The sequence below is a fragment of the Ranitomeya imitator genome, chromosome 1, assembly GCF_032444005.1.
Source record: "Ranitomeya imitator isolate aRanImi1 chromosome 1, aRanImi1.pri, whole genome shotgun sequence".
In the NCBI taxonomy this organism is placed as follows: domain Eukaryota; kingdom Metazoa; phylum Chordata; class Amphibia; order Anura; family Dendrobatidae; genus Ranitomeya; species Ranitomeya imitator.
The window spans coordinates 794,974,389-795,002,212 of record NC_091282.1 but is presented as its reverse complement, the minus strand read 5'-3'; the positions used below and the strand labels follow the sequence as shown (position 1 = coordinate 795,002,212).

The following is a 27,824-nucleotide window of genomic DNA, read 5'->3' as shown; positions in this document are numbered from 1 at the left end:
TCTGACAAAAGTAATAATAAATAAAAGATCTAAGAAAATGAACAAATGAAAGTCGGAGATTGCTTTTCAACCATGCTTCCACAGAATAAAAAAAAAAAAAAACACTCGTGAAATAGGCCTGGACAGAAATGATGGTACCCTTAACTTAATATTTTGTTACACAGCCTTTTGAGGCAATCACTGCAATCAAACGATTCCTGTAACTGTCAATGAGACTTCTGCACCTCTCGACAGATATTTCGCCCTACTCCTCAGGAGGAAACTCCTCCAGTTGTCTCGTGTTTGAAGGTTGCCTTTTCCAGACGTCATGTTTCATCTTTTTCCAAAGATGCTCAATAGGATTTAGGTCAGGGCTCATAGAAGACCACTTCAGAATAGTCCAATGTTTTCCTCTCAGCCATTCTTGGGTGTTTTTAGCTGTGTGTTTTGGGTCATTATCCTGTTGCAAGACACATGACCTGCGACTGAGATCAAGCTTTCTGACACTGGGCAGCACATTTCTCTCTAGAATCCCTTGATAGTCTTGAGATTTCATTGTACCCAGCACAAATTCTAGACACCCTGTGCCATATGCAGCAAAGCAGCCCCAGAACATAACAGAGCCTCCTCCATGTTTCACAGTAGGGACATTGTTCTTTTCTTGATATGCTTCATTTTTCCATATGTGAACATAGAGCTGATGTGCCTTGCCATCCATTTTTTGTCTCATCTGTCCATTGGACATTCTCCCAGACGTTTTGGGGCTTGTCAACATGTAGTTTGGCAAATTCCAATCTGGCTTTTTTATGATGAAGTCCACTTTTGCTCATACAACGACGGATGGTACGCTCTGACACTGATGTTATTTGAGCTTGAAGTTCACCTTTAATCTGTTTAGAAGTTTTCTGGGCTCTTTTGCTACCATTCGTATTATCTGTCTCTTTGATTTGTCATCAATTTTCCTCCTGCGGCCATGTGTAGGGAGATTGGCTACAGTCCCATGGATCTTACATTTCTGAATAATATGTGCACCTGTAGTCACAGGAACATCAAGCTGCTTGGAGATGGTCTTATAACTTTTACCTTTAACATGTTTGTCTATAAGAGACAACTCTTTCCTTCGCTTCCTCTGGTCCATGTTGAGTGGATACACACCATGTCACCAAACAGCACAGTGAGTATCTGTAACCCTATTTACAGGCCCACTTACTGATTCCAAGATTGTAGACACCTGATGCTAGTTACTGGACACACCTTGATTTAACATGTCCCTTTTGTCACATTATTTTCAAGGGTACAATCTTTTCTGTCCAGGCCTATTTCATAAGTTTTATTTTTTTTTATTCTGTGGAAGCATGGTTGAAAAGCAATGTCTGACTTTCATTTGTTCATTTTCATAGATCTTTTATTTATTATTACTTTTGTCAGATTCAAGTTATTTCTGTGACCATTGTGGGTTTTTCTGTCATTAAACGAGGGGTACCAACAATTTTGACCATGTGTGTACAGCTCCCTGTGTAAGGAGATTGCTTTCCCTGCTCCTTACCTGGAACCACTTAGTCAGACAGCTGGGTTGTTGGGGGGAGGACTTTCTGCCCTGGACAGAGGGGGTCATGTGACTGTTAGGGGCAGAGAGGAAGAGAGAGGGGTGTGGTCAGAGAAGAGCGGGAGAGCAGAGCGCGTGGGACAGAGGGGACAGCGCACCAGAGAGAGAGAGAGCAGGCTGCAGCGCCGCGCTCGAGAGAGAGTGCTCCCCGTGAGGGCACTGAGGCTGAGATACCAGCCGTAGTGACGGCTGGATGTGAGAGTGTGGACTTGGAAGCCTCTGTAATCAGAGAAGACGTATCCCCTGACAGTGACCTGAGCGCGCAGCCCCGGTGACCGCAGTGACAAGCCAGAACCCATATGTGTGACAAAGTAAAGTGCTCAGTGTGTGTGTAGCATTGCTACTGCACAGAGACTGCCAGCCTACTATACAGAGACTTGCAGCAGAGTGGCTGAGTTACTTCCTGCTTCCAGCTTCACTGGGAGAAGAGACTGCAAAGAACCCCGGAGTCTCCAGTTCCGAGGAGACAGAGGAGAGACTTCAGGATATTCAAGCGCTGCTGGTGACTGTACCCACGTTGGAATAAGGACCCTCCAGTCAGGACCACCCTGGACTGATAAGTTACAAGAACATTCATTAACTGTTTCGATTCCGCTTAACTGTTTGCTTTATCTCTATTAACCCCCTGTTTACTCCCTGCGAGGAGAATCTTACTCCTGTTAATAAATTCCCCTCAACAGTTGGTCTGTCTGTTCCGTGGTGACATACTCAACCCTGCACTCTATTTCACCTGCATGCCCTAACAGTGAGCAGCTGCCATGGCATGCTGGGGGTTGTAGTTGTGCAATAGTTAGACGGTCATGAATTATAGACCATCTTGAACGGCGACCAATATGCTGCTGTCTCTCCCGGGGCCCTGATTTACAGCCATTAGCATTACAACTTTTGCAAAACTACCACTCCCTGCATATTCAGATAGTCCTCCGCTGCCATGGCATGCTGGGAGTTGTAGTTTTCTTCAGCTGGATGGTCCCAGATTAAAGACCTCTCGAGATTAATCTCCTGGAATGGTAGTGTACAACCTGTGACTCTCCACCTTTTCAAAAACTACAACTCCCAGCCCTCCACCGTCATGGCATCCTGGAGTTGTAGTTTGGCTATAGCTTCTGGGTAGTGACTGGCCTGGTATCATCGTCCCAGAGTGCTAGATTCCAATCTTTGCAATCTACTCCCAGTTCCCATCTGTCAGGGGATGCTGAGAGCTGTAGATATGCCATAGCTGGAGGGTCACAGATTAAAGACCACTCTTGTCAGCAACCAGTATAGTTGACATTAATCTCCCAGAATGGAAGTTTGCAATTTGTAACTCTATAAAGTTTTTGTAAAAACTCCCAACCTTCAGCGGTCCCTCCAATACTACAAATCTCAACATTGCCCTATCAGGACTGGCACATATGAAAAATCCGATCCTTAAATCTCTATCTTTTGTCAAGTTGGAATTCTTTCCTTATATCTGGGTTTCGGAAAGCTGGGTGACAGCCATTGTGGCAGCTGCTAATCTCCTGGAGCAACGTTGTGAAACTACGATTCCCAGCATGTCCTAGGAGATTTAGGTTCCCCTGGTTTTTTCTAGTACAGAATTAGAAAAGTCTCCTTATGACTCCTTTTGTCTGTTTAACCCCTTACAGTGATAAGTTTATGGGAAATCCGGAACTTCATGAAGAAATGAACCCCTTTAGTCTTCGCCCTCTGCTGGAAGGAGAATGTCTTGAAAAACTGAAAAAAGATTATAACCGAACTTTACAGGTAACGTTGACAAATATTTTCTGTCCTTTCTTTAATGCAAAATTTAAAGGGGTTTTCTAGGATTACAAAAACATGTCTGCTTTATTCTCAAAACAGTGGTATTGCAGCTCAGCCACCATTCACTTCACTGGTGCAGAACTGTAAGACCACACAGAACCCATTTTTTTTAACCCTTGGACTGATTAAGGGTTTAGATCACCACAAACCCCAAAAGACAAAGTAGTGGAGCTGGAGCCAGAGAGCAGAACCAAAGACTCTAAAAAGAGAAATACAAGTTTTAGCTGGAGAAATCCTACAGAAAATAAAAAGTTAATCTCCTTCCGATCAGTTCCGTCATCTGATGGGGTCAGTGAAGCCCTGCCTTCACAGGACAAGTGGGAGGGGCTTAGCAATCTTTTGTCCTATTACATGCAGGGCAGAGGAGGCTCCTGCTGCAGACAGTTGTCTTACAGCAGGGACATGTCCGACCCCTGAGACACAGAGATTTCTTTATGTATATGACATGATATAGGATCGGTATTATACAACGTGACTTCTGGGACCGTCACTGATTCTGAGAATGGAGGAGGGGAGGCAGCATTTGGGATCTTCTTCAGCACTGCTTCCTCTTCACGCTTTTTTTTACTAGTACAGCATCAGGAAAAACAGTATAGGGGATGCAAAAATAAAGCAGAGATGTGGCCCCTCTATTCTCAGCATTTTGGGATTCCCAAAGCTTGGACCTCCAGCAATCACTAAGTGATGAATCAGAATGATAGAATGTTAAGAGTTGGAAGGGACCTCCTGGGTCATCTGGTCCAACCCCCCTGCTCAAAGCAGGATTCAATAAATCATTCCAGACAGATGTCTGTCCAGCCTCTGTTTGAAACCTTCCATTGAAGGAGAACTCACCACCTCTCATGGTCGCCTGTTCCACTCATTGATCACTCTCACTGTCAAAAAGATTTCTTCTAATATATAATCTGTGTCTCCTCCCTGTCAGTTTCATTCCATTGCTTCTCTTGTTTCCATGTGCAAATGAGATGATTCCTCTACACTGTGACAGCCCCTTAGATATTTATAGACAGCTATTAAGTTTCCTCTTCTTTTTTGCAAGCTAAACATTCCCAGATCCTTTACCCGTCCAGAACTGGACGCAGTATTCAGATGAGGCATGACCAAGTAGGAGTAGAGTGGGATAATTGCTTCACATGATCTAGACTCGATGCTTCTCTTAATACATCCTAGAACTGTGTTTGCCTTTTTTGCTGCTGCATCACACTGTTGACTCATGTTCAGTCTGTGATCTACAGCTCTGGAAAAAAATTAAGAGACCACTGCAAAATTTTCAGTCTGATTTTTCTCTTTATATATATATTTTTGAGTAAAATGTAAATTGTTCTTTTATTCTATAAACTACTGACACCATGTCTCCGAAGTTCCAAGCAATACATTTTGTATTTATGTTCTGAAAATGAGAAATGGTCAAAATAACAAAAAAATGCATTGCTTGCAGACCTCAAATACTGCAATAGAAAACAAGTTCATAATTGTTTATGAATACTATTGTTTTAACTCGGGAAGAGTTCAGAAAGCAATATTTTGTGAAATAGCCATGATTTTTAATCACAGCTTTCATGCGTCTTGGCATGCTTTACACCAGTCTTTCACACTGCTTTTGGGTGACCTTATGCCACTCCTGGTTCAAAAATTTAAGCAGTTCTTCTTTGTTTGATGGCTTGTGACTATCCACCTTCCTCTTGATTACATTCCAGAGGTTTTCAATGGGGTTCAGGTCTGGAGATTGGGCTGGCCATGACAGGGATTTGATGTGGTGGTCCTTCATCCACACCTTGATTGTCCTAACTGTGTGGCATGGCACATTGTCCTGCTGAGTTTGGGAACATTGCTTGAGCAGAAGGAATCAACTGTTTTTCCAGGATAACATTGTATGCGGCTTGATTCATACGTCCTTTGCAAAGAACAACCTGCCCAATTCCAGCCTTGCTGAAGCATCCCCAGATCATCACTGATCCTCCACCAAATTTCACAGTGGGTGCAAGATACTGTGGCTTGTACGCCTCTCCAGGTCTCCGTCTAATAATTAGATGACCAGTTGTTGATCTGGGGATGCTTCAGCAAGGCTGGAATCAAACAAAGAAGAACTGCTTATATTTTTGTACCATGAGTGGCATAAGGTCACCCAAAAGCAGTGTGAAAGACTGGTGGGATTGCACTTTTTTTGCAATTTCACCGCACTTGGAATTTTGTTCCCATTTTCTAGTACATGACATGGTAAAGCAAATTGTGTCATTCAGGAGTACAACTCGTCCTGCAAAGAAATAAGCCCTCACATGACCACATTGACGGAAAAATAAAAAAGTTGTGGCTCTGGGAAGGAGTGGAGCGAAAAACGAAAACGCAAAACCGAAAAAAGCTGCGGGGGTTAAGAGGTTCAACCCCATTCTGTTAGTTGTTGCCCACTGCTCCAGTTTATATCTTTTTGAATCCTCTCTCTCTCTTCTCTAGTATTAGCTATCCCTCCTAGCTTTGTGTCATCAGCAAATGTAATCAGTTTACCCTCAATTCCTTCAACTAAATCATTGATAAAGATGTTGAACAATACAGGGCCCAGGACAGAGCCTTGTGGTACCGCACTTGAGACATTCTTCCAACTGGATGTGCAGCCATTTACAACCACTCTTTGGGTCCGATCACTAAGTCAGTTATGAATCCACCTAATAGTTGCCTTGTCCATTCCGTACTTAGTCATTTTTTCAATAAGGATGGTGACAGTCTGACAGATACTTTGTCAAATGCTTTGCTGAAGTCAAGATATACTATATCTACAGCATTTCCCTGATCCACCCAGTCAGTGATACTTTCATACAAGGAAATTAAGTTAGTTAGTCTGACATGACTTATTAGTTACAAACCCATGCTGACTCTGGTTAATCACTTCATTCTTATCCAGGTACTTACATACATGTTATTTAATAATTTGTTCAAAGATCTCTCCTGGTATAGAAGTCAGAATCACCAGCCTATAGTTCCCTGGGTCCACTTTTTTCCCCTTTTTGAACAACATTTGCTCTTCTCCAGTCTTCAGGGACTTCTCATGTTCTCCAAGAATTTTCATAGATTATGGAGAGTGGTTCAAAAATTTCTTCTGCTATCTCCTTCGGTACTCTGGGGTGTAATTCATCTTGACCTGTAGACTTGAATTCATTTATGCTAGCTAAGTGTTGCCTCACTATCTCTCTGTTTATAGATATCCTGTTGACCAGTTTATGCTACATTTCCTTTCTGAGAGACAACAGTTGCAAAATAGGAATTTAAAAGTTCGGCCTTCTCAATATCCTTTCTTACCATTTCATCATTTCAATCCTGTAAAAATACTATAGCATCTTTGACTTTTCTTTTACTTTTGACATATCCGAAAAATCCTTTTTTATTGCTTTTGACGTCTCTTGCAAGCCTTTATTCTTTTTCAGCTTTAGCTAATCTGATCCCGCAGGTTCTGCAGACTGCATTATATTCTCCTTTAGATATGCCTCCCTCTTTCCATTTGATAAACATTTCTTTCTTCCTTTTTAGCATGTGTTTAAGTTCTGTGTTCATCCATCCTGGTTTCCTTAAATGTTTCCTATTGTTCCCTCTTTTTGGAATTGTGAACGATTGTGCTTTGAGAATCCCATTATTCAAAATTTCCCATCCTTCCTGGATATTTCTGTCCTTAAGGATATCCAGCCATTGGATCCCTCCGATTCTTTCTCTTTCTAGTTCCTTAAAATCTGCCTTTCTGAAATCTAACCTCGAAGTATGAGTCTTCACAGGTCTTCTTCCTCTAGTTATCCAAAATTCTAAAATAGCATGGTCGCTACCTCATAGGCTCCCAGCCACTCTTATCTCCTCAACCATTTCCACCCTGTTTATAAGGATTAGATCCAAGGTAGTAGATCCTCTTATTTTTTCCCCTACATTTTGGAAGATAAAGTTATCAGTAAGAGAGGATAAGATTTATTTAATTACGGAGATGACATTACCCTTTAATCAATAAATGATGCATTTTTGCAGCCACCACTAGGGGGAGCTCCATGCATACGAGTTTCTACTGCTAAAATTGATCCCAATGTAATAATCAGCATGTACTATGCTGCCCCTAGTGGTGGCTACAGGAATACGACATGACTATGTAATGGGGAGTAAAGGCAGCAGTTCAGAGCTAAGCACCCTCTTATGCCCCTTTCACACATCAGTTATTTGCTATCAGTCACAATCCGTTGAATTAAAAAAAAACAGATCCGGCAACTGATGCCGCCGGATCCGTTTTTTAAAAATAGACTTGTATTAGTGACGGATTGCGACGGGTGGTCTCACGTTTCATCCGTCGTTCGCCAGATCCCTCAAAAATTGTTTGTCCGATGGCCGGAGACAATGGACATAGTAACTTTTTTTGTGTCCATTGAAAAAATGGACAGCGACGGATCTGTCGCCATCCGTCGTTTGCTAGAATGGAAGCCTATGGCACCAGATCCATCAAATGACGGAATCCGGCGATGGATTCCCTTTTTTTTTTTAACTGAGCATTCTCTGATTTATTTAGCCAGCCTAGTCGGATGCATCAAAAAAATGGATCCATCGCATCAGTTTTTCACAATCTGTTGTGACTGTCGGCAAAAAACTGATGTGTGAAAGGGGCCTTACCAGGGATCATCCTTAGCGGCCCACCGTGCATGCTGATAGTTGATCAGTGTGATCACCTTCTGACTCCACTGATGTTAGTCTATACAACATCCACGTGTTCCTGATATAGAAGTCTATATATAAAAAACACTTCTTCCCAGGATAGAGCACACTACTTCCGCATCATCTTATGTCATACACAATGGGGCTTTCATTTATAGTGACTCCTAACATCCTTCCTTGTAGGAAACAATCAGGACATATCTGAGCAACATAATAGAAATGGAGAAGAAGAACTGGGAGAATGGAGAAGAGGTGGAGAAGCTGATGCTGACAGACAGCTGCCACCTACCAATTTACACAGACGTTGAGGAGGTAAGTGTGCTGGGCGCAATCACTGAGATACCTCGTGACTAGGACCTACCTTCGCCCTGTGTGAGAATGGTTGGCATGAAAATCAACTCGGGACCGAAGACTGAAAGCTGCAAGACCACTTCAATAGTATCTAGTTCCTATTTACCATCGAATGTCGCATGACGTTCAGCAACAACTGAAGCCCATGTTATTCCAGAGGGGAAATATTACATCATAGCTCTTTCCTTGTACTAGATTATAACCTATGGACTCCTATAATTATTATAAGATGACTCTGCCAACAATGTCATCCTCTACTGATAATGAGATGACTCTGCTGACAATGTCCCATTCTAAAGATAATGAGATGACTCTGCCAACAATGTCCCAGTCTAAAGCTAATGAGATGACTCTGCCAACAATGTCCTCCTCTACTGATAATGAAATTCCTCTGCTGACAATGTCCCATTCTAAAGATAATGAGATGACTCTGCCGACAATGCCCTCCACTACAGATAATGAGATGACTCTGCCAACAATGTTCCATTCTAAAGATAATGAAATGACTCTGCTGCAAAGGCCCCATTCTAAAGATAATGAAATGACTGCTGACAATGTCCCATTCTCAAGATAATGAGATGACTCTGCCAACAATGTCCTCCTCTACTGATAATGAGATGACTCTGCCGACAATGTCCCAGTCTAAAGATAATGAGATGACACTGCCAACAATTTCCTCCTCTACTGATAATGAGATGACTCTGCCAACAATGTCCTCCTCTACTGATAATGAAATTCCTCTGCTGACAATGTCCCATTCTAAAGATAATGAGATGACTCTGCCAACAATGTCCTCCTCTACTGATAATGAAATTCCTCTGCTGACAATGTCCCATTCTAAAGATAATGAGATGACTCTGCCAACAATGTCCTCCTCTACTGATAATGAAATTCCTCTGCTGACAATGTCCCATTCTAAAGATAATGAGATGACTCTGCCGACAATGCCCTCCACTACAGATAATGAGATGACTCTGCCAACAATGTTCCATTCTAAAGATAATGAAATGACTCTGTCAGCAGAGGAATTTCATTATCTTTAGAATGGGACATTGTCAGCAGAGTCATCTCATTATTAGTAGAGGAGGACATTGTTGGCAGAGTCATCTCATTATCTTTAGACTGGGACATTGTCGGCATAGTCATCTCATTATTAGTAGAGGAGGACATTGTTGGCAGAGTCATCTCATTATTTTTAGAATGGGACATTGTCAGCAGAGGAATTTCATTATCTTTAGAATGGGGCCTTTGCAGCAATGTCCCATTCTAAAAATAATGAGATGACTCTGCCAACAATGTCCTCCTCTACTAATAATGAGATGACTCTGCCGACAATGTCCCAGTCTAAAGATAATGAGATGACTCTGCCAACAATGTCCTCCTCTACTAATAATGAGATGACTCTGCTGACAATGTCCCAGTCTAAAGATAATGAGATGACTCTGCCAACAATGTCCTCCTCTACTAATAATGAGATGACTCTGCTGACAATGTCCCATTCTAAAGATAATGAGATGACTCTGCCGACAATGCCCTACACTACAGATGAGATGACTCTGCCGACAATGTCCTTCTTTACTGATAATGAGATGACTCTGCCGACAATGTCCCAGTCTAAAGATAATGAGATGACTCTGCTGACAATGTCCTCCTCTGCTGACAATGAGATGACACTGCCGACAATGTCCCATTCTAAAGATAATGAGATGATTCTGATGATTGAAATATCCCTTTAAGTAGTGTCTGGCTTTAGCTGCTCACCTCTGAGCCAGCCAAGCCTTGTGGCTTGCAGGAAGCTCCAGTTTACCAGTCGTCTTGCACTTTGATACCTGAAAACAATTTATGTTCCTGAGGATTTTCTCCGGCATTAAATATTTTGGCATCTACCTTGTGGAATAAAGCGAAGCTCTTGGGTAATATGCTACTACAGCGCAGTGACTCATGCGGATGATGGGAGAATTTACAGCGGCTAACTGGCAGAGCGCAAGAGATGGGGGATTTGGAAACGGCAATTTCAGAGCCATTTGCATTTCAATGGCCGGTACATTGTCATCACAATAGCGGCTCTGCCAGGGGACAAAGCGTTTTAATTGTTGGAATCAAGAAATTTCAATATCTGACGCTAGACAAACACTTTACCCTTTCACTGCCGCGCTGGATTTAAAGGAGCGGTACATACAGTTCGGTGTAGTTGTCTTCCTCTTCGCTCTCACTAACTGCAGGTTGTCAAGGAGAGGAAGTGGAGAAAGACAGGACTGCAGGGTCAGACTACACAGGGTCTGTTTGTAGTCTGTCACCATAGAGACACATCGGTCTGCATAGGAGCTGTGTGCACAAGGCAAAAGGAGAATCTCAGTCCTTGCTTGCCTTTTTTATGGAGCATTAGAAAGAAAAAAGTAATATACATAGCCTTTAAATTAACAATATTAATAATAATTTGTAAATTCAGCTAAAATGCTTTTTGTTTTTTTTTGTTTTTTTTTTGGGGGGGGGGGATCCAACACTGCCACACAGTTTATTAATAACCTCAGTTATTCCTATCTTGTCGGATAGAGCTTGCAAAAATAAGCAATTTTTGCAACCTCAAATTTTTTTTAGTCATTCTTAATATTCACACTTCTTTTGCTTATAGGTTGTTGCCTTGGACACCGACCATTGCTGCTATAAAGCAGAACATGCGCAGCACTTACAATCCTTTCTATTATGGTTGTAAGCGCTGCTCTGAAGCCAACCAGAATCACTGGAGCCCCCTAATACCTTTGGAGCCCCCTAATACCTTCTAATCCTGAGCAGCTTCATAACAAGCTAGACAGCAGCAGTGGTTAGTCTCCTAGGCAACAAAATGTAAAGAAAAGTGATAATATCTCAACAAGGCTGCAAATTTTATTAAGCAATAAATATCAAAATTGCTTCTCTTTACAAGAACTATCCGACAATATTCATTTCCATGTGAACATCAGAGTTTTTACTATTTACCTCTGCAAAGCTCAGGCGACCAGAGAGTCAAAGCTCAGGACCACCAGAGAGTCAAACCTCAGGACCATCAGAGAGTCAAACCTCAGGATCACCAGAGAGTCAAAGCTCAGGACCACCAGAGAGTCAAAGCTCAGGACCACCAGAGAGTCAAAGCTCAGGACCATCAGAGAGTCAAAGCTCAGGACCACCAGAGAGTCAACGCTCAGTATGACCAGAGAGTCAAAACTCAGGACCATCAGGGAGTCAAAGCTCAGGACCACCAGAGAGTCAAAGCTCAGGACTACCAGAGAGTCAACGCTCAGTATGACCAGAGAGTCAAAGCTCAGGACCATCAGGGAGTGAAAGCTCAGGACCACCAGAGAGTCAAAGCTCAGGACTACCAGAGAGTCAACGCTCAGTATGACCAGAGAGTCAAAGCTCAGGACCATCAGGGAGTCAAAGCTCAGGACCACCAGAGAGTCAAAGCTCAGGACCACCAGAGAGTCAAAGCTCAGGACCGCCAGAAACTCAAAGCTCAGGACCACCCTAGAATTCATAATTCACCTGTTTTTTGCCTGTATCTAAGTGCAATTAGAATTGACCTCTTCATTGCACATTATCACCTCACATTATTGACTCTGAATGGCAGTATTGTGCGGCATTGTATAGGAGCGTTATTGGCACCATATGGCAATATATGGGTAGAAAGGAAAGCTGCCTTTATCTGCCCTTCTAGCGAGCTGTGGTCTTTGTTACTTGCCAGGGCTTCTTTTGACCTTTTATAACGTAGCATTCAGGCACCAACCCTGTGTTCATGTTCTATCTTCTTCAGATTATAGGAACTCATGTCCGAAACTCGGCGACGCTAAGTGAAGAGCTGGAGATTTCCGCATTCAATGCCTGCATAGAGGAGCTGGGAACATTCACCACAAGGTTTGTTATTACACTCAAAGCTTCCATGTTCTCCAGAATGTTCCTGTTCTCCTAGACGGTGTATCAGTCTATCATTTATAGAACAGCACTTCAGTGCTGCTCAACATAAAGTGAATGTGAATAGCAAGAAACAATCATAGACTGCTCATAAAAATTTGTTATCCCAGAATTCACAGCACACATGTATAAAACAATATGTAGTGAGCTCCCTCTAGTGGTGGCTATATAAACCTGTATGTAGTGAGCTCCCTCTATTGGTGGTTGCACAAATCTATGTGTAGTGAACTTTTTTTATTATAAAAATACAAAACTTACAATCAATAAATAGCAAAAATTAAAACCCCAGCAAAAGCAACTGTCCGAGTCCAACATTACCCCCCCTGTCCAAAGCAAAGTCCGAGTCCAGCATAACTGCCCCCAGTCAAAGCAACCCCGCAAAAGAAAACAAACTGCCTTCTTCTTTCTCAGAGAAGCTTCCTCCATCTTTCTTTCTTATGTTGTTTTCTGTCCTTTACTTGTCTTTTCACTTTTTAATTCATCCAGATCTCCTCCTCCCCAGGTTTCCTCACCCAAGTAGAGAAGAAACATACACACTTCATACCAAACCTGACAAAGAAAACTCTGGTCCATCGCCCAAAAAGAAACACTATAGCCACCTGGCTTAAGCACATCTATCTAAATCACACAAAACATTTTTTTTTTTTGTATTTATTTTATAATTTTTGTATTTCATTTTTTTGTTTGTTTTTTTCATTTTTTTTATTTTTATTTTTTAAACAGCAAATACAACTATAAACAACCTACCACCAAACCCCTCCCTCCCACCACTAACCCCCCCCCCCCCACACACACACACACACAATACAAAAATAAGCTCACTTTTTCCGAGGAACTCATATCCTCTTGCTTACAAGACAGGTGCATTAACCCTGTAAGCCACAGGATCATCACCTTACAATATAATGCTACATAACTCTATATTACAACACTTACCCAGAGCCAGGATTGGTGCCTGTAAGCCCTATATCAGAAATTCACTTCTGCAAAACAAAAAATCTGATAGTGAAAAGCCCCCCGCCCGCCACCGGGAAACCGGAGATGACAGGCTTCTACCCTAGCAATCCTTACTCTACCAGCCGTCCCTACCTGTCTAAACATCTGCCCCTATTTATCTACCTACCTTTCCCTGTCTCTCCCTGCCTGACCCTACCTAACTCACCGCGTGCCTACCTAACTGTCCCTAGGCTGTCCCTACTGAAGCTATCTACCTGTCCCTACCATTTACCTGCTTATCTAAGCCCTAGGTACATTAAATGAGAACCCTCCCCAGAGAAGAGAGGCCCTCGCTGCACCTAGCCTATCATACTCCAGAGAGCGCACCTTCACCAGGCCACCCAGAATGTTCCTAACAACCTCCTCGTCCCGGGGGAGGATTTTCTGCTGAGTTGACACTAAGCACCGTGCGTTCCACTTGTCAAACCTGACGACTAAAATGACTAGAAATAAAGTGCCCCGATCTCGGCCACCCAGGGATCCGAATGCCCCATACGCCCACTCCACATAGGAAAGGTGTGCCAGCCGAGGCCTGCCTATGGAAGCGCCCAACCTGTTGTAGACCCCTGTATTAAAAGGACACTGAAGGAGGAAGCGCTCCATGATTTACAGCGTGTCACAATACCCCTCACGGGGACAACCCCCGATCATTGGAGTTCCTACACTTCAGGTTGTCCCTTACATACAGTTTCCCACGGAAGTCCCAAAACTTCAAGGGGACCCGTGTAGAATTCAATAACCTCAGCCCACCCTCCAAATCCCGACTTGGGCAATCTTTGAGCACCAGAGGCTTCCGGAAATGGGTCAACAGGACCTTCCTGTCAAAGAATTTCCTCGACATGGTCCGGATCTCACACATTCCCAGACCCCACGGGTGGATCACCTTCAGAACCGGGGTAGCATAAGCCGGGAGATGCCCATGCGGTGTGCGCAGGTCCTTCACTTGCCCTCCTGTCTCCCATTCCTGGAAGAAGGGCCGAAGCCATCCCCTGCAGGAGAATACCCACAGAGGAGCCCTCTCTGACCAGAGGTTGGCGATGTTAGTCTTGACAAAAGTGTTCACTAGAAACACCACTCGGTTAACCATACCCAAACCTCCTAGTCTCCTTGTGCGATATGTGACCTCTCTCTCTCTTGACTAGGTTCAGCCTATTTCCCCATAACATCTGGAAAAACAGGCTGTAGACCCGTGTCCAGAACAGCTCTGGCAACATGCCAACACTGCCCAGGTATATTAACAAGGGTAGCAAAAAACCCTTAACCAGGCTAACCCTTTCCCTCAGGGTCAAAGACCAACCCTTCCATTGGTCCACCTTCTGGGCGGCGATCTTCAGTCTGCCCTCCCAATTCTGCTGGGGGTAGTCCCCAAGGCCAAATTCGATGTCTAGGATTTTTGCCAATGCCTGGGGCTCTGGAAGAGTGTCCGGGAGACCAAAACTAGGGTCTCCCCCTCCCAGCCAGAGAATCTCACACTTTTCCTGATTAATTCTGGAGCCAGAAGCCTCTGAGTAGCGACCAACCTCAGACATGACCCACTACGCCTCCTCACTCAAGGACACGAAAAGGGAGAGTCATCGGCATACGCTACCACCCTCGGAGTGGCTTCTGGGGCCGCCTGGTTCATCCTGACTCCCGCCAATGGCCCGCACTCAATCCTCCTTAAAAGGGGATCTATCGCGAACACGTATAACAGACAGCCCTGGCAGACACCAGACCCAACCTCAAAAGGGCGGCCAAGACCAACCACTCAGGCGTGGGAAAGTCTCTGCCCCCGCATACAAGATCTTTAGCCAATTTACAAACCCACCAGGCAGACCGTACCTCAGAAGGACGGACCAGAGGTAATCGTGGTTAACCCGATCAAAAGCCTTCGCCTGGTCTAAAGACAGCAAGTACCCCTTCCAGCGACCTGCCCTGCTCCACTGCCTCTCGGACACAGAGCACAGCACTAAACATACTGCGGCCTGGAACAGAGCAGTGCTGGACCCCCGAAAGGAGCCGGGGTGCAAACTTCACCAGCCGTTTGAACAGCACCTTTGCCAGAACCTTCCGGTCCATATTGAGAAGCGCTATGGGACGCCAATTCTCAATACGGGACGAGTCCTTACCTTTTGACAGGATAATCAGGGCCGACTGCCTCATTGACCGGGAAAGAGCGCCTGAGGAGAGACACTCGTTAAACACCTTAGTCAAGAGGGGGACCAAGGAGTCCCTAAAGGTCTTATAAAACTCGGATCTTAAGCCATCCGGACTGGTTATTTCTTAGGCCGAAGCCCATCAATGGCCAGTCGCACTTCCTCTTCCCTGATTGCCTCTGTCAAAATGTGAAGCGAGGGGTCATCCCATGGCTCAGAGATGGCCTCGGCTAGGAAAGCCGACATCACGTTCCGATCCAGATCCCTCTTCCCCAAGAAGTGTGAGTAGAAAGATCTGATCACTTCCAGGATCCCTGATTTGGATCTGATCAGGGAACCCATATCGTCAACCAAACCTGTCACCACCCTACAACTCACTGACATCTTACAGTTTCTGTAGGTGTCGGGCGAGCGGTACCTCCCGAAATACCTCTCAAAAACCAAAGATGTGTGCCTATCGTACTGACACCCCTTGAGTAAAGACTTCACTGTGGAGATCTCCTCACGGTCACCTCCAGCCGAGACGAGATGTTCGAGTTTCCTCCTCAGTTCCTGATACAGGTGGTACCTGCTCAGGCTCCTGAAGTTCGAGAGCTGGCGGAAGAAACTCGCAACCCGTTCCACGAACATCTCCCACCACTCTGACTTATCGCTACAGAGATCCAAAAGCGGTACCTGGCTCTGAAGAAAGAAGGGGGGCTGTAATGGGCGCAGCTGGATGAAAGCCCCCACATGACTGCGTTGCCAAGAAGGGAGTTTTAGAGTTTTGAATAAAAAAAAGGGATCTTATAGGTGATTGGTGGAAATTTTTGAATAAGGGGTGGACCTAGTGGGGAAAGGAGGCAGGGGCTGGAGAAGTGCGGGAAGGATCACTTGTGAGGTGAATCATCAGGAGAGAAGAAGTGTGCAGCTACTCACCATGGCCTCCATAGACAGCCTCGTGGAGCAGCTGCGCAGGGAATCCAGGTCCAGGAGCGATGGATGGCTGGAAGAGCAGCTCACCAGGCTGCTGGGCGACTGCGGGAGCCGGGGCAGCAGGACCAGGAGAACCCGGCCCCCAGAAAGATTGTCCCCCGACATGTCACCGCGCGGCAGGCGCAGGCCGCGGAGCCCCTCCGGGGACCCTGCGGGGGCTGCGGGACGCGGCGCGACCATCCTGCCCGTCCCCCCCTCCGGCAGGAATCCACCCGGCGGCTCTGCCGGCGCGAGGCGGCGACGTGGAGCGGCGACCAGCCAGGCACGGCCCGATGCCAGGGCCGCAGCGGAAGCCAGGGCCGCAACGGAAGTGCGGCCTAGTCCGGGAGCGAGCGGCGGTGCGGCGCCCTCTAGCGGTGCCAGAAGCAGCCGGAGCACAGCGCGGGCAGCGGCGGCAGAGTCAGGAGGAGAAGGGAGCACAGCGACGTCAGCGGTGAGGGCCGCACAGGTAGTGCGGCCTAGTCCGGGATCGAGGGGAAGTGCGGCGCCCCCCAGCGGCGCCAGGAACAGCAGACTTACAGCACAGTTAGCGGCGGCGACAACAGGAGGAGCCAGGAGTCCAGCGACGGCAGCAGTGAGGGGGAGCTATGGAGCAGCGGTGACAGCGGCGGGCTCACCTCCCCTAGGTGGGCCTGGCAGCGGCACGAGACGACAGAGTAGGGCGACGGGCAGGCTGGCATCGGTGGTTCAGCTGGGCCCGGGACGCGTTGGTCGTGGGGCAGGTGCCGGTCGGGCAAGTAGGCCAGGAGGCCGAGGTGGATTGCAAACAGCCGTCAGGTCAAGATCCGCCAGGAGGTCCAGCGACAGGAGTGTATCGCCAGTCTCGGTCCCCCCTGGTGACGTGGAGGCCAGGGGCGCGGGCCTGGGGCAATTCAGCGGCAGCGACGACCCCGGATCTGAGAGCGAACATCCAGAAGATGGCGAACAGCGGGATTCCGGAGACACGGCTGGTGGGGACACAGCACCTGCGCAGCCTCGTGAGTACATGTCTATTCCTATTTCGGTGCCGGGTACGGTGGGGTTAGTGGAGGGGGTAGGGGACGCTGGTTCTGGGCTTCCTGGCGTTAGAGAGCTTTTGGCAGGTATGTCGCATATTTTGAGGCGATTGGACGCGGGGCCAGCAAGTAATATGGGAGGGTCACCTGCTGGGGCTTGGTTGGTGGATCCTGTTAGTACAGCCGGGGGAGGGGGCTCCGGTGAATTAGTGAGGTCTGGGGCGGCCGCGTCGGCCCAGGCAGCTGGGGTGTCAGTGTCGGTTCAAACGGAGACGGGTAAGAAGGATGAGATAAAGTTGGATGATCGGGCAAAAGGGGAGGTCTTTGTGTGCTTTGAGGGTCCCCTCGGTGCCCATTTAAAGAAGGAGGTGAAGGAGAAGATCTGGAAGGATGAATTTGTCGAGATTTTCTCCCTCCTCCCTTTGGAAAAATTTAATCTGGACAAAGGGAAAAAAGATGATAGCAAAAAGGAAGAGGAGGAAAAAAGGCGTTGGCGCCTGATTCCGCAAACGTTTGTTAATTGGCAACAGGCTTTTGCTATCTTGGCCAGTGTGATAGGAGAAAAATTCCCGGAAAATTGCTCGGGTCTTTTCTGTTACTTTGATTCTATTGGTGAGGCACATCGTACGTATGGGGGCCAGGCTTGGCAGCGTTACGATGAACAATTCAGGCAGCGGAAGGCGGTTAGGCCTGAGATAAAATGGGAGCATAAGGACATTGGATTGTGGCTGAAGGTGATGGCCCCTGTGAGGTACGGGCAGTCCTTTCAAGGGGGCGCGGGGAGTAGTAGTCAGCAATCAGGACAAGGGGGAGGAGGAGGACAGGGGTATCAAGGGGCGAAGGAAAAAACGGGAACGTGCTGGCAGTTCAACGACGGCCAGTGCAAGTATGGCAATACCTGCAGGTTTAAGCACGTGTGTTCCCATTGTAGCGGAGCTTCACACGGGGCTTCAAAATGTTTCAGAAAAGCAAGGGGCAAGCCAGCAGGGGGTAGCGGTCATGGGGGTGACGCCGGTGAGGCTTCAAAAGATGGCCCCTTATCTAAGTAGATATCCGGACCGGTTGAAGGCGGTGGTGATTAGGGACGGTTTTGCTGAAGGTTTTAGGATTCCTCACCCGAATCATACGGTCCCCTTTTCTACAAAAAATCTGAGGTCAGCAAGTTTACATGCGGATGTTGTTTCGAGTAAGTTAGCAAAAGAGGTGGAGTTAGGAAGAATGGCGGGCCCGTTTAGTTCGCTGCCTATGGAAGGGGTGATCGTTTCTCCATTGGGGGTGGTGCCCAAGAAGGAGCCAAATAAGTTTCGTTTAATCCAGCACCTATCGTACCCAAAAGGTTGTTCTGTTAACGATGGCATTGCGGAGGAATTATGCTCGGTTGTATACACGTCGTTCGATGCGGCAGTGCAATGGGTTCGTATGTACGGAGCGGGGGCCTTGATGGCGAAGACAGACATCGAGTCTGCCTTTCGGCTTCTGCCGGTACATCCGGAGAGCATTCCGTTACTAGGTTGTTTTTGGAATGGAGAATTTTATTTAGACAGGTGTTTGCCGATGGGCTGTTCCATTTCTTGCTCGTTGTTTGAAACTTTCAGTACTTTTTTGGAATGGGTTGTTAGAGACGTTTCTGATGTTGCTTCGGTCATTCATTATTTGGATGACTTCATGTTTGTGGGCCCCCCGGACTCTGCGGTTTGCGGTAATTTATTGGCCACCATGGAATGGGTGTCCGGGCATTTCGGGGTCCCTTTGGCGCAGGAGAAAACAGAGGGTCCCTGTACGGTCTTAAGTTTTCTCGGGATTCTTATCGATTCTAGAAAGATGGAATGCAGGTTGCCCGACGACAAATTGTTGTTGCTGAAGCAGGAGGTGTCCAGAATCGGAAAATTGAGGAAAGTGACGTTGAAGGAGTTACAGTCGTTGCTAGGGCGCTTAAATTTTGCGTGCCGGATCATGCCTATGGGCCGGATTTTTTGCCGAAGGTTGTCCAGAGCTACGGCGGGAGTCCGTGCAGCTCATCATTTCATACGTTTGAGCCGGGAGCACAAGGACGATCTGTTGGTTTGGCAGCGTTTCTTGGAAAATTATAATGGCAGATCATTGATTCAGCAGGAGGATTTGAACGCCTTTGATTGTGAAATTTATACGGACGCAGCAGGGGGAGCCGGTTATGGCGCCTACTGTGCAGGCAAATGGAGTGTCGGAGTGTGGCCGGAAGAATGGCGGCAAAACGGGCTAACCAAAAATTTGGCATTGTTGGAGTTGTTCCCAATTGTAGTGGCAGCGTTTATTTGGGGCGAGAATTTTAAGGATCGTCGGGTACGATTCCATTGTGATAACTTGAGTGTCGTGTCAGTTATCAACAGTTTATCTTCCTCTTCTCCCCCCGTGATTAGGTTGGTTAGGGAATTGGTGTTGAGGTGTTTGGAATTGAATTCGTGGATTTCGGCGGTGCATGTACCAGGTGTCCAAAACAATATAGCTGATGCTTTATCTCGTTTTCAGTGGGACCGATTCCGGGAACTGGCGCCAGATTCGGAACCTACAGGAGCGGGATGTCCTTCGCATCTGTGGCAGATTGTTGCGGAAGGGGAGGTCGCTTGATACAGGCCTCACTGTCGAGCAGGACATGGTCGGATTATGCAGCGGCGTGGGAGATGTGGGAAGGTTGGTTGGTCCAATGCGGCCCAGTGGAATCCGACGGCGATAAGATTATGGCTCTGCTGGCTTTGATGGGTAAGGCGGCCGAATGGGGATGGTCCGTTTCGAGGTTAAACAAAGTTGTTGCGGGTCTGGCCTTTGGTTTTCGGTTGCAAGGTTCAGCTGATCTGACAAAAGATTTTTTGATAAGGCAGGCTTTGAAGGGTTTTCGGAAGGGCAATGTGTCTTTTGATAAGCGTAGGCCGATTTCTTTTGGTATGCTGGAACGGCTTGGGGAGGCTTTGGGCGGTATTTGTAGTTCGCAGTTTGAGGTTGTATTGTTTAGGTTAGCCTTCTCTTTAGCGTTCTTTGGCGCTTTGCGCCTGGGGGAGCTGGTGTCCCCAAATAAAAATAAGGTGGGTGGTCTGTTAGCGGAAGATGTTGACTTTTGGGCAGGAGGTATTGTATTTTGGATCAGGCGTTCTAAGACTGATCAGCTTGGTAGGGGTAGGCGAGTGGTGCTGGGGAGAGTTGACGGTAGCGGGATGTGCCCGCAGCACTGTTTGGAATCTTATTGGCGTCTGTCGGCACTGAGGGCAGGCCCTTTGTTACGACATCAGAACGGGGAATTTTTGTCGCGCTACCAATTTACGGCGCTGTTGAAGAGGGGTTTGGGATCGTTGGGTGTTGACCCGAAGAATTTCGGGTCGCATTCATTTCGAATTGGTGCTGCGTCCGAGGCGGATCGTCTGGGCCTAGGCGTTGATGTTATCAAAAGAATAGGCAGATGGAGTTCGGATCGATATCTGTCTTATATTAGGAATTAGGTCTGTGGGGGAGAGAGCCTTGTTATGGTGTTAATCATTGTTGTGTTTTTTCAGGTCGAACCTCCCTCCTGGCATGGATTATCGGACATTCATTTGTTCATTGGGGTGCGCTTCGTGCGGATGTCAGGCGAAATGGTAGGCAATTAGGCTTTGTAAGGGATTCGGTGGTTATTAGATGGTTGGGATTTCGGGGTATGTTATGGCGGAGTTTGTTGCCGGCAGTTGCCAACGCCGCTAGATTGGATCGACCCCCGGACATTTTGGTGGTTCACCTTGGAGGAAATGATTTGGGAGTTAGGCCAGTGAGGGAGTTGATCAGAGACATTCGTTTTGATTTTTTACGGTTGTGGGTATCTTTCCCGGGTGTTGTGACGGTGTGGTCGGACATTGTACCAAGGCGGAAGTGGCGTGATGTACGGTCCCATAGAGGGATCAATAGAGCCCGGGTGAAGCTGAATAGGGCGGTGGCAGGATTTGTGTCTCGGAACGGGGGTATTGCCGTTAGACATTTGGAGCTGGAGGATGGGATTGGCAATTATTGGAGGGATGATGGAGTGCATCTTAATGATGTTGGTATGGATTTATGGGCACTCGGGCTACAGGAAGGAGTCGAGAGAGCTTTGGTGGCGGTGGGGCACTCACGAGCCTGAGGTGGTCAGGGCTGTTCGTGTGTGGCGGGGGGTGGGGTTCTTGGAGGTGGTGATGACGTTTTTACGGGGTTGATCTGGCTTTTGTTTACGGGCTCTGGACGGGGAATTTACCTCGGGAGCTTTGGGGTTTTGGTTTGCCCGAAATGGGTTACATGGTGCCCTTGAGCTGGTGGTCACGGCTGAGGGTAAAGAAGTGTTTGGTTTTAAAGTTGGTGGTGGCTTTATGCCTATTTTTGAGCCAGATTTCTTACCCCCAAGAACCCTCCCCTCCAGGTTTTTACATATGGTATATATGTTGTTATTTATGTTATTGTTTGTTTAATAAAATGGCCGCTGTGGCCAAAATTATCCAAAGAAATTTACGTGTTGGTGTTTAATTTAAATTTACAGGAGAAGGGGAGAATGGCCCCCTGGGGATGGGGTGGGGGTCAGGAAGATTGAGTACGGGAAAGACCCTGTTTTGGCGATACGCGGTCAAGAAGGGGGGCTGTAATGGGCGCAGCTGGATGAAAGCCCCCACATGACTGCGTTGCCAAGAAGGGAGTTTTAGAGTTTTGAATAAAAAAAAGGGATCTTATAGGTGATTGGTGGAAATTTTTGAATAAGGGGTGGACCTAGTGGGGAAAGGAGGCAGGGGCTGGAGAAGTGCGGGAAGGATCACTTGTGAGGTGAATCATCAGGAGAGAAGCCCACCCTCCCTCCCTTTATTGTGGATTAGTTTAAGTGAACAGTTTGATGGAGGGGTAGCCGGGGAGTTGGGTTTTTTCTCATCTCGGTTTTTTAATCAGTTATTGCCAGAGGGGAGTTTTCGTTATCATTGTCACAGTGGCAGTTTTGGCGGGGGGTGGGGTTCTTGGAGGTGGTGATGACGTTTTTACGGGGTTGATCTGGCTTTTGTTTACGGGCTCTGGACGGGGAATTTACCTCGGGAGCTTTGGGGTTTTGGTTTGCCCGAAATGGGTTACATGGTGCCCTTGAGCTGGTGGTCACGGCTGAGGGTAAAGAAGTGTTTGGTTTTAAAGTTGGTGGTGGCTTTATGCCTATTTTTGAGCCAGATTTCTTACCCCCAAGAACCCTCCCCTCCAGGTTTTTACATATGGTATATATGTTGTTATTTATGTTATTGTTTGTTTAATAAAATGGCCGCTGTGGCCAAAATTATCCAAAGAAATTTACGTGTTGGTGTTTAATTTAAATTTACAGGAGAAGGGGAGAATGGCCCCCTGGGGATGGGGTGGGGGTCAGGAAGATTGAGTACGGGAAAGACCCTGTTTTGGCGATACGCGGTCAAGTCGTCAAAGGATTGTCTTATCTCCGCTTCTTGCAAGAGGGATGAGAATTCAGCTTCCATATTCCCTGTCCCATCCGAGGGGTTTCTAAAACATTCAGAGAAAAAGAAGTCAGACAGTGATCGGAGGACTCCACCTCAACAACGGACACTGCTGAAGAGATGGCTTCCTCCTTAAAAAAAAAACTGTCTATCCTAGACCTACAGCTACCTCTATAAAAGGTGAAACCACAGTGACCTGGGGTGTGCCGGATGTGGACATCCACCAGGCAAGCGTCACTAGCTATGCTATTAAGAGTATTACTATCATAAGCCAGCCGGTCAATGGAGCCTCCCCTATCACGAAGCCTTGTGACAGTGTTAAAGTCACCTCCAAAGACCACCTGCCAGCTCGTAAAAAGATAGGGCTTAATCTTCAGGAAGAGACATTTATGGTCCCACTTTGACTGCGGATCATAGATGTTAATGAGCCGAAGCTCCTATCCCCTCATGAAGACATCTAAGACCAGGCACCTCACCAGTTCTACCTCAATAACTCTCCAGCATTCAACCGATGCAGTCTTAAAAAGGACTGCCACCCCGCTACACGGCTCAGCCGCAAGAGACCAGTATGAGGACCCGCACCTGCACTCGCTCTCCGCCTTGCATATGGTCCCCATATCCGTAAGTCTGGTCTCCTGCAAAAACAAAATTTCAGCCTCAAATCGGGTGAGAAAAGCAAAGGTTGCAAATCTAGCCACATCAGACTTTATACTAGCGACATTAATGGTCGCCAGAGTCAATGGGGTGGGTGCCACCATTATGAGTGATCGAGTTAAATGGCTTTTTTCTTCCCTCCACCCATTTTGCTAGCCCGCTCATCTCCGGACGATGAAGCCACCCTCTTCTTTTCAGAGAGACAGAGGAATCCATCCCTCCCACCTCTTTCTCATCTCCGGACCCAGGGTCAGCCCCTCTCCTGAGGAAGACACACCCCCTGGAGAAGGGACTCCGCCCCCTCCCAAAGGCCCTCCCGATGTTACCTCTGGAACCTCACCCCCAACTCCTGTCTCAGCAGGGTCGTCAAGGGCTTGGAACCGGTTGGAGAGGGGGATCAGAGGGGAGTCGGTGGGACCTTCCTTAGGCACCTTGGTCAGGGAAGGAGAAGATTTTCCACCTTTTTTATTCTTTTTTTTACTTTTGGCACTCTTGGCAGTCTTGGTACCCTTGTCACCCATTTCTTTTGGCTGTTCCCCTCCATCCTCATCAAAACTTTCATATTGGGAAGCATCTGAGAGATCAGCCACTTCCTCATTCTCCATCCATCTGATCTCCTCATTCACTGCTTCCTCCCCCGGGGCCTCAGTGACATGGGCCGTCGCCTCGGAGGAGGGGGTTGCCATTACCCCAGATTCCCGAGGCTCCTCCTGCCCCCCGCCCTCCTGACGCCTTGCCTGCCTCCGCTGGTAAGAGGGGCCCGTAGCCCTGCCATTCCTCATTGGCCCCTCAGCTCCTCCCCGCTGCCACCTTCAACCTCTGCAGAAGTTGCACCGCCAAGAACTTTTCTCGCGGCTCTCCTCCGCCTGGCTGGCCATGGCAATAGAGAAGGAACGAGGGCAGCGGCTGAACGGGTGACTTAGATCACAACACAGGTGACACTGAATGAGACCTGTTGTGAATTCTGCTCTTGGGTTCCCTCCAGTGGTTGTAGGTGGGAATGCAGTTGTCTCTGAGTCACAGTCCTGGCCAGGTGTATCTGCTAATTGCTGTTCTGACTGGGATATTTAAGTGTGCAGGATTCATTAGCCCTTGCCAGTTGTCAATGTTTCTTTGGAAGTATTGGATCTCTGCCTGGCCTCACCTGCTTAGCTGCCAGTTCAGCAAAGATAAGTGTCTGTTTCTTTTCCTGAAGCACACTTGCTGTGTGCTTATTTTCAGTGCTGATCTTTTGTTTCTATTTGTCCAGCTTAGACTGTGTCAGTTGTTTTTCTCAGTCTGGTTGGATTCTCTGGAGTTGCAGTTATACTCTCCACATCTTTAGTTAGGTGGTGGAGTTTTGTATTTTCTGCTGTGGATATTTTTGTAGTATTTTTATGCTGACCGCTTAGTATCCTGTCCTGTCCTTTTCTTTTTAGCTAGAAGTGGCCTCCTTTGCTAAGCCTGTTTTCTGCCTGCGTGTGTTTTTTCCTCTCCAACTCACAGTCAATATTTGTGGGGAGCTGCCTATCCTTTGGGGGTCTACTCTGAGGCAAGATAGTTTTCCTATTTCCATCTTTAGGGGTATTTAGTCCTCCGGCTGTGTCGAGGTGTCTAGGTTTTGTTAGGCACACCCCATGGCTACTTCTAGTTGCAGTGATAAGATCAGGGTTTGCGGTCAGTATAAGTTACCACCTACTCCAGTGAAGGTTTTCATGCTGCTCCAAGGCCACCTGGTTATAACAGTACAACTGGCCAACAATAAGTTAAATGCATCTCAGAAGAAGGGAGGAAAGGTCTTGAGCCATTTTTTTTCTTCAGTCTGTTTTGTCTTCTCCTCCCTCTTTATCTCTGGGTGGCTGAAGAGCCTTGTGCTAGCATGAATGTTCAGGAATTAGCTTCTCGTGTAGACCAGCTTGCTTCTAGGATACATGGTATTTCTGATTATATTGTTCAAACTCCTGCTTTAGAACCAAAGATTCCTACTCCTGATTTGTTTTTTGGTGACAGGTCCAAATTTTTGAGTTTTAAAAACAACTGTAAATTGTTTTTTGCATTGAAACCTCGATCCTCTGGTGATTCCATTCAACAAGTTAAAATCATCATCTCCCTGCTGCGTGGTGATCCACAGGATTGGGCATTTTCCCTGGAATCTGGGGATCCTGCTTTGCTTAATGTAGACTCCTTCTTTCAGGCGTTAGGATTACTGTATGATGAACCTAATTCGGTGGATCAAGCTGAGAAGACCTTGTTGGCCCTGTCTCAGGGGCAAGAGGCGGCTGAATTGTATTGTCAGAAATTCAGAAAATGGTCTGTGTTGACTACATGGAATGATGATGCTTTGGCGGCAATTTTCAGAAAGGGTCTTTCTGAATCCGTTAAAGATGCTATGGTGGGGTTTCCCACACCCTCCAATCTGAGTGATTCTATGTCTGTGGCCATTCAGATTGACCGGCGTTTGCGGGAGCGCAGAACTGTGCGCGCTATGGTGTTATCCTCAGAGCAAATTCCTGAGCCTATGCAGTGTGATAGGATTCTGTCTAAAACAGAACGACAAGGTTTCAGACGTCTCAAAAGGTTGTGTTATTATTGTGGCGACGCTTCCCATGTCATTTCTGTCTGCCCTAAGCGGACAAAGAGGATCGCCAGTTCATTTACCATCAGTACTGTACAACCTAAATTTCTGTTATCTGTGTCCTTGATCTGTTCATTGTCATCATTTTCTGTCTTGGCGTTTGTGGATTCAGGCGCTGCCTTGAACTTAATGGACTTTGACTTTGCTAGGCATTGTGGTTTTCCCTTGCAGCCTTTGCAGAACCCTATTCCTTTAAGGGGCATTGATGCTACACCCTTGGCTAAAAATAAGCCCCAGCTTTGGACACAGGTGACCATGCGCATGGCGCCAGCCCATCAGGAAGATTGTCGATTTCTGGTGTTGCATAATTTGCATGATGCTATCGTGCTGGGTTTTCCCTGGTTACAGGTACATAATCCTGTTTTGGATTGGAAGTCCATGTCTGTGACTAGTTGGGGTTGTCAGGGGATTCATAATGATGTTCCTCTGATGTCTATCACCCCTTCTTCCTCTTCTGACATTCCGGAGTTTTTGTCTGATTTTCAGGATGTATTTGATGAGCCCAAGTCCAGTTTCCTTCCACCGCACAGGGACTGCGATTGTACTATTGACTTGATTCCAGGCTGTAAGTTTCCTAAGGGCTGACTTTTCAACCTGTCTGTACCTGAACATGCCGCCATGCGGAGCTATATTAAGGAGTCTTTGGAGAAAGGGCATATTCGGCCATCTTCTTCACCAATGGGAGCGGGGTTCTTTTTTGTTGCTAAAAAAGATGGTTCCTTAAGACCCTGTATTGATTATCGCCTCTTGAATAAGATCACGGTCAAGTTTCAATATCCTTTACCTTTGCTTTCCGATTTGTTTGCTAGGATTAAGGGAGCTAGTTCGTTTATTAAGATTGACCTTCGGAGGGCTTATAATCTTGTTCGTATTAAACAGGGTGATGAATGGAAAACTGCGTTTAACACGCCCGAAGGCCATTTTGAATACCTTGTAATGCCATTCGGACTCTCTAATGCTCCATCTGTGTTTCAGTCCTTCATGCATGATATCTTCCGGGATTATCTTGATAAATTCTTGATTGTATATTTGGACGATATTTTGATTTTTTCCGATGATTGGGAGTCTCATGTGCAGCAGGTCAGGATGGTATTTCAGATCCTTCGTGACAATGCCTTGTTTGTGAAAGGGTCTAAGTGTCTTTTTGGGGTGCAGAAGGTTTCCTTTTTGGGCTTTATTTTTTCTCCCTCGTCTATAGAGATGGATCCGGTTAAGGTTCAGGCCATTCATGATTGGATTCAGCCCACATCCGTGAAGAGCGTTCAGAAATTTTTGCTAATTTTTATCGCCGTTTCATTGCTAATTTTTCCAGCGTGGTTACACCCTTGACTGATTTGACGAAGAAGGGCGCTGATGTGGCGAATTGGTCCCCTGCGGCTGTCTCTGCCTTTCAGGAACTTAAACGTCATTTTACTTCTGCTCCAGTGTTGCGTCAACCGGATGTTTCTCTTCCGTTTCAGGTTGAGGTTGACGCTTCTGAGATTGGGGCAGGGGCTGTTTTGTCTCAGAGGGATCCTGTTGGTTCCTTAATGAAACCGTGTGCCTTCCTTTCCCGTAAGTTTTCGCCTGCTGAACGCAATTATGATGTCGGCAATCGGGAGTTGTTGGCTATGAAGTGGGCGTTTGAGGAGTGGCGACATTGGCTTGAGGGAG

The 27,824-nt window shown here is 46.8% G+C and overlaps 1 protein-coding gene across 2 annotated transcripts in view; it reads left to right on the top strand.

Annotated features, from left to right (window-relative positions):
- The window catches only part of EXOC3L4 (exocyst complex component 3 like 4), a 164,272-nt gene that overhangs the window by 87,046 nt on the left and 49,402 nt on the right, over nt 1-27,824 (top strand). For both annotated transcript variants that reach the window (XM_069737659.1, XM_069737666.1), the window contains exons 4-6: nt 3,214-3,331; nt 8,243-8,371; nt 12,198-12,298. In XM_069737659.1, coding sequence (XP_069593760.1) covers nt 3,214-3,331; nt 8,243-8,371; nt 12,198-12,298 — 348 coding nt within the window. The remainder of the gene's footprint in view (nt 1-3,213; nt 3,332-8,242; nt 8,372-12,197; nt 12,299-27,824) is intronic.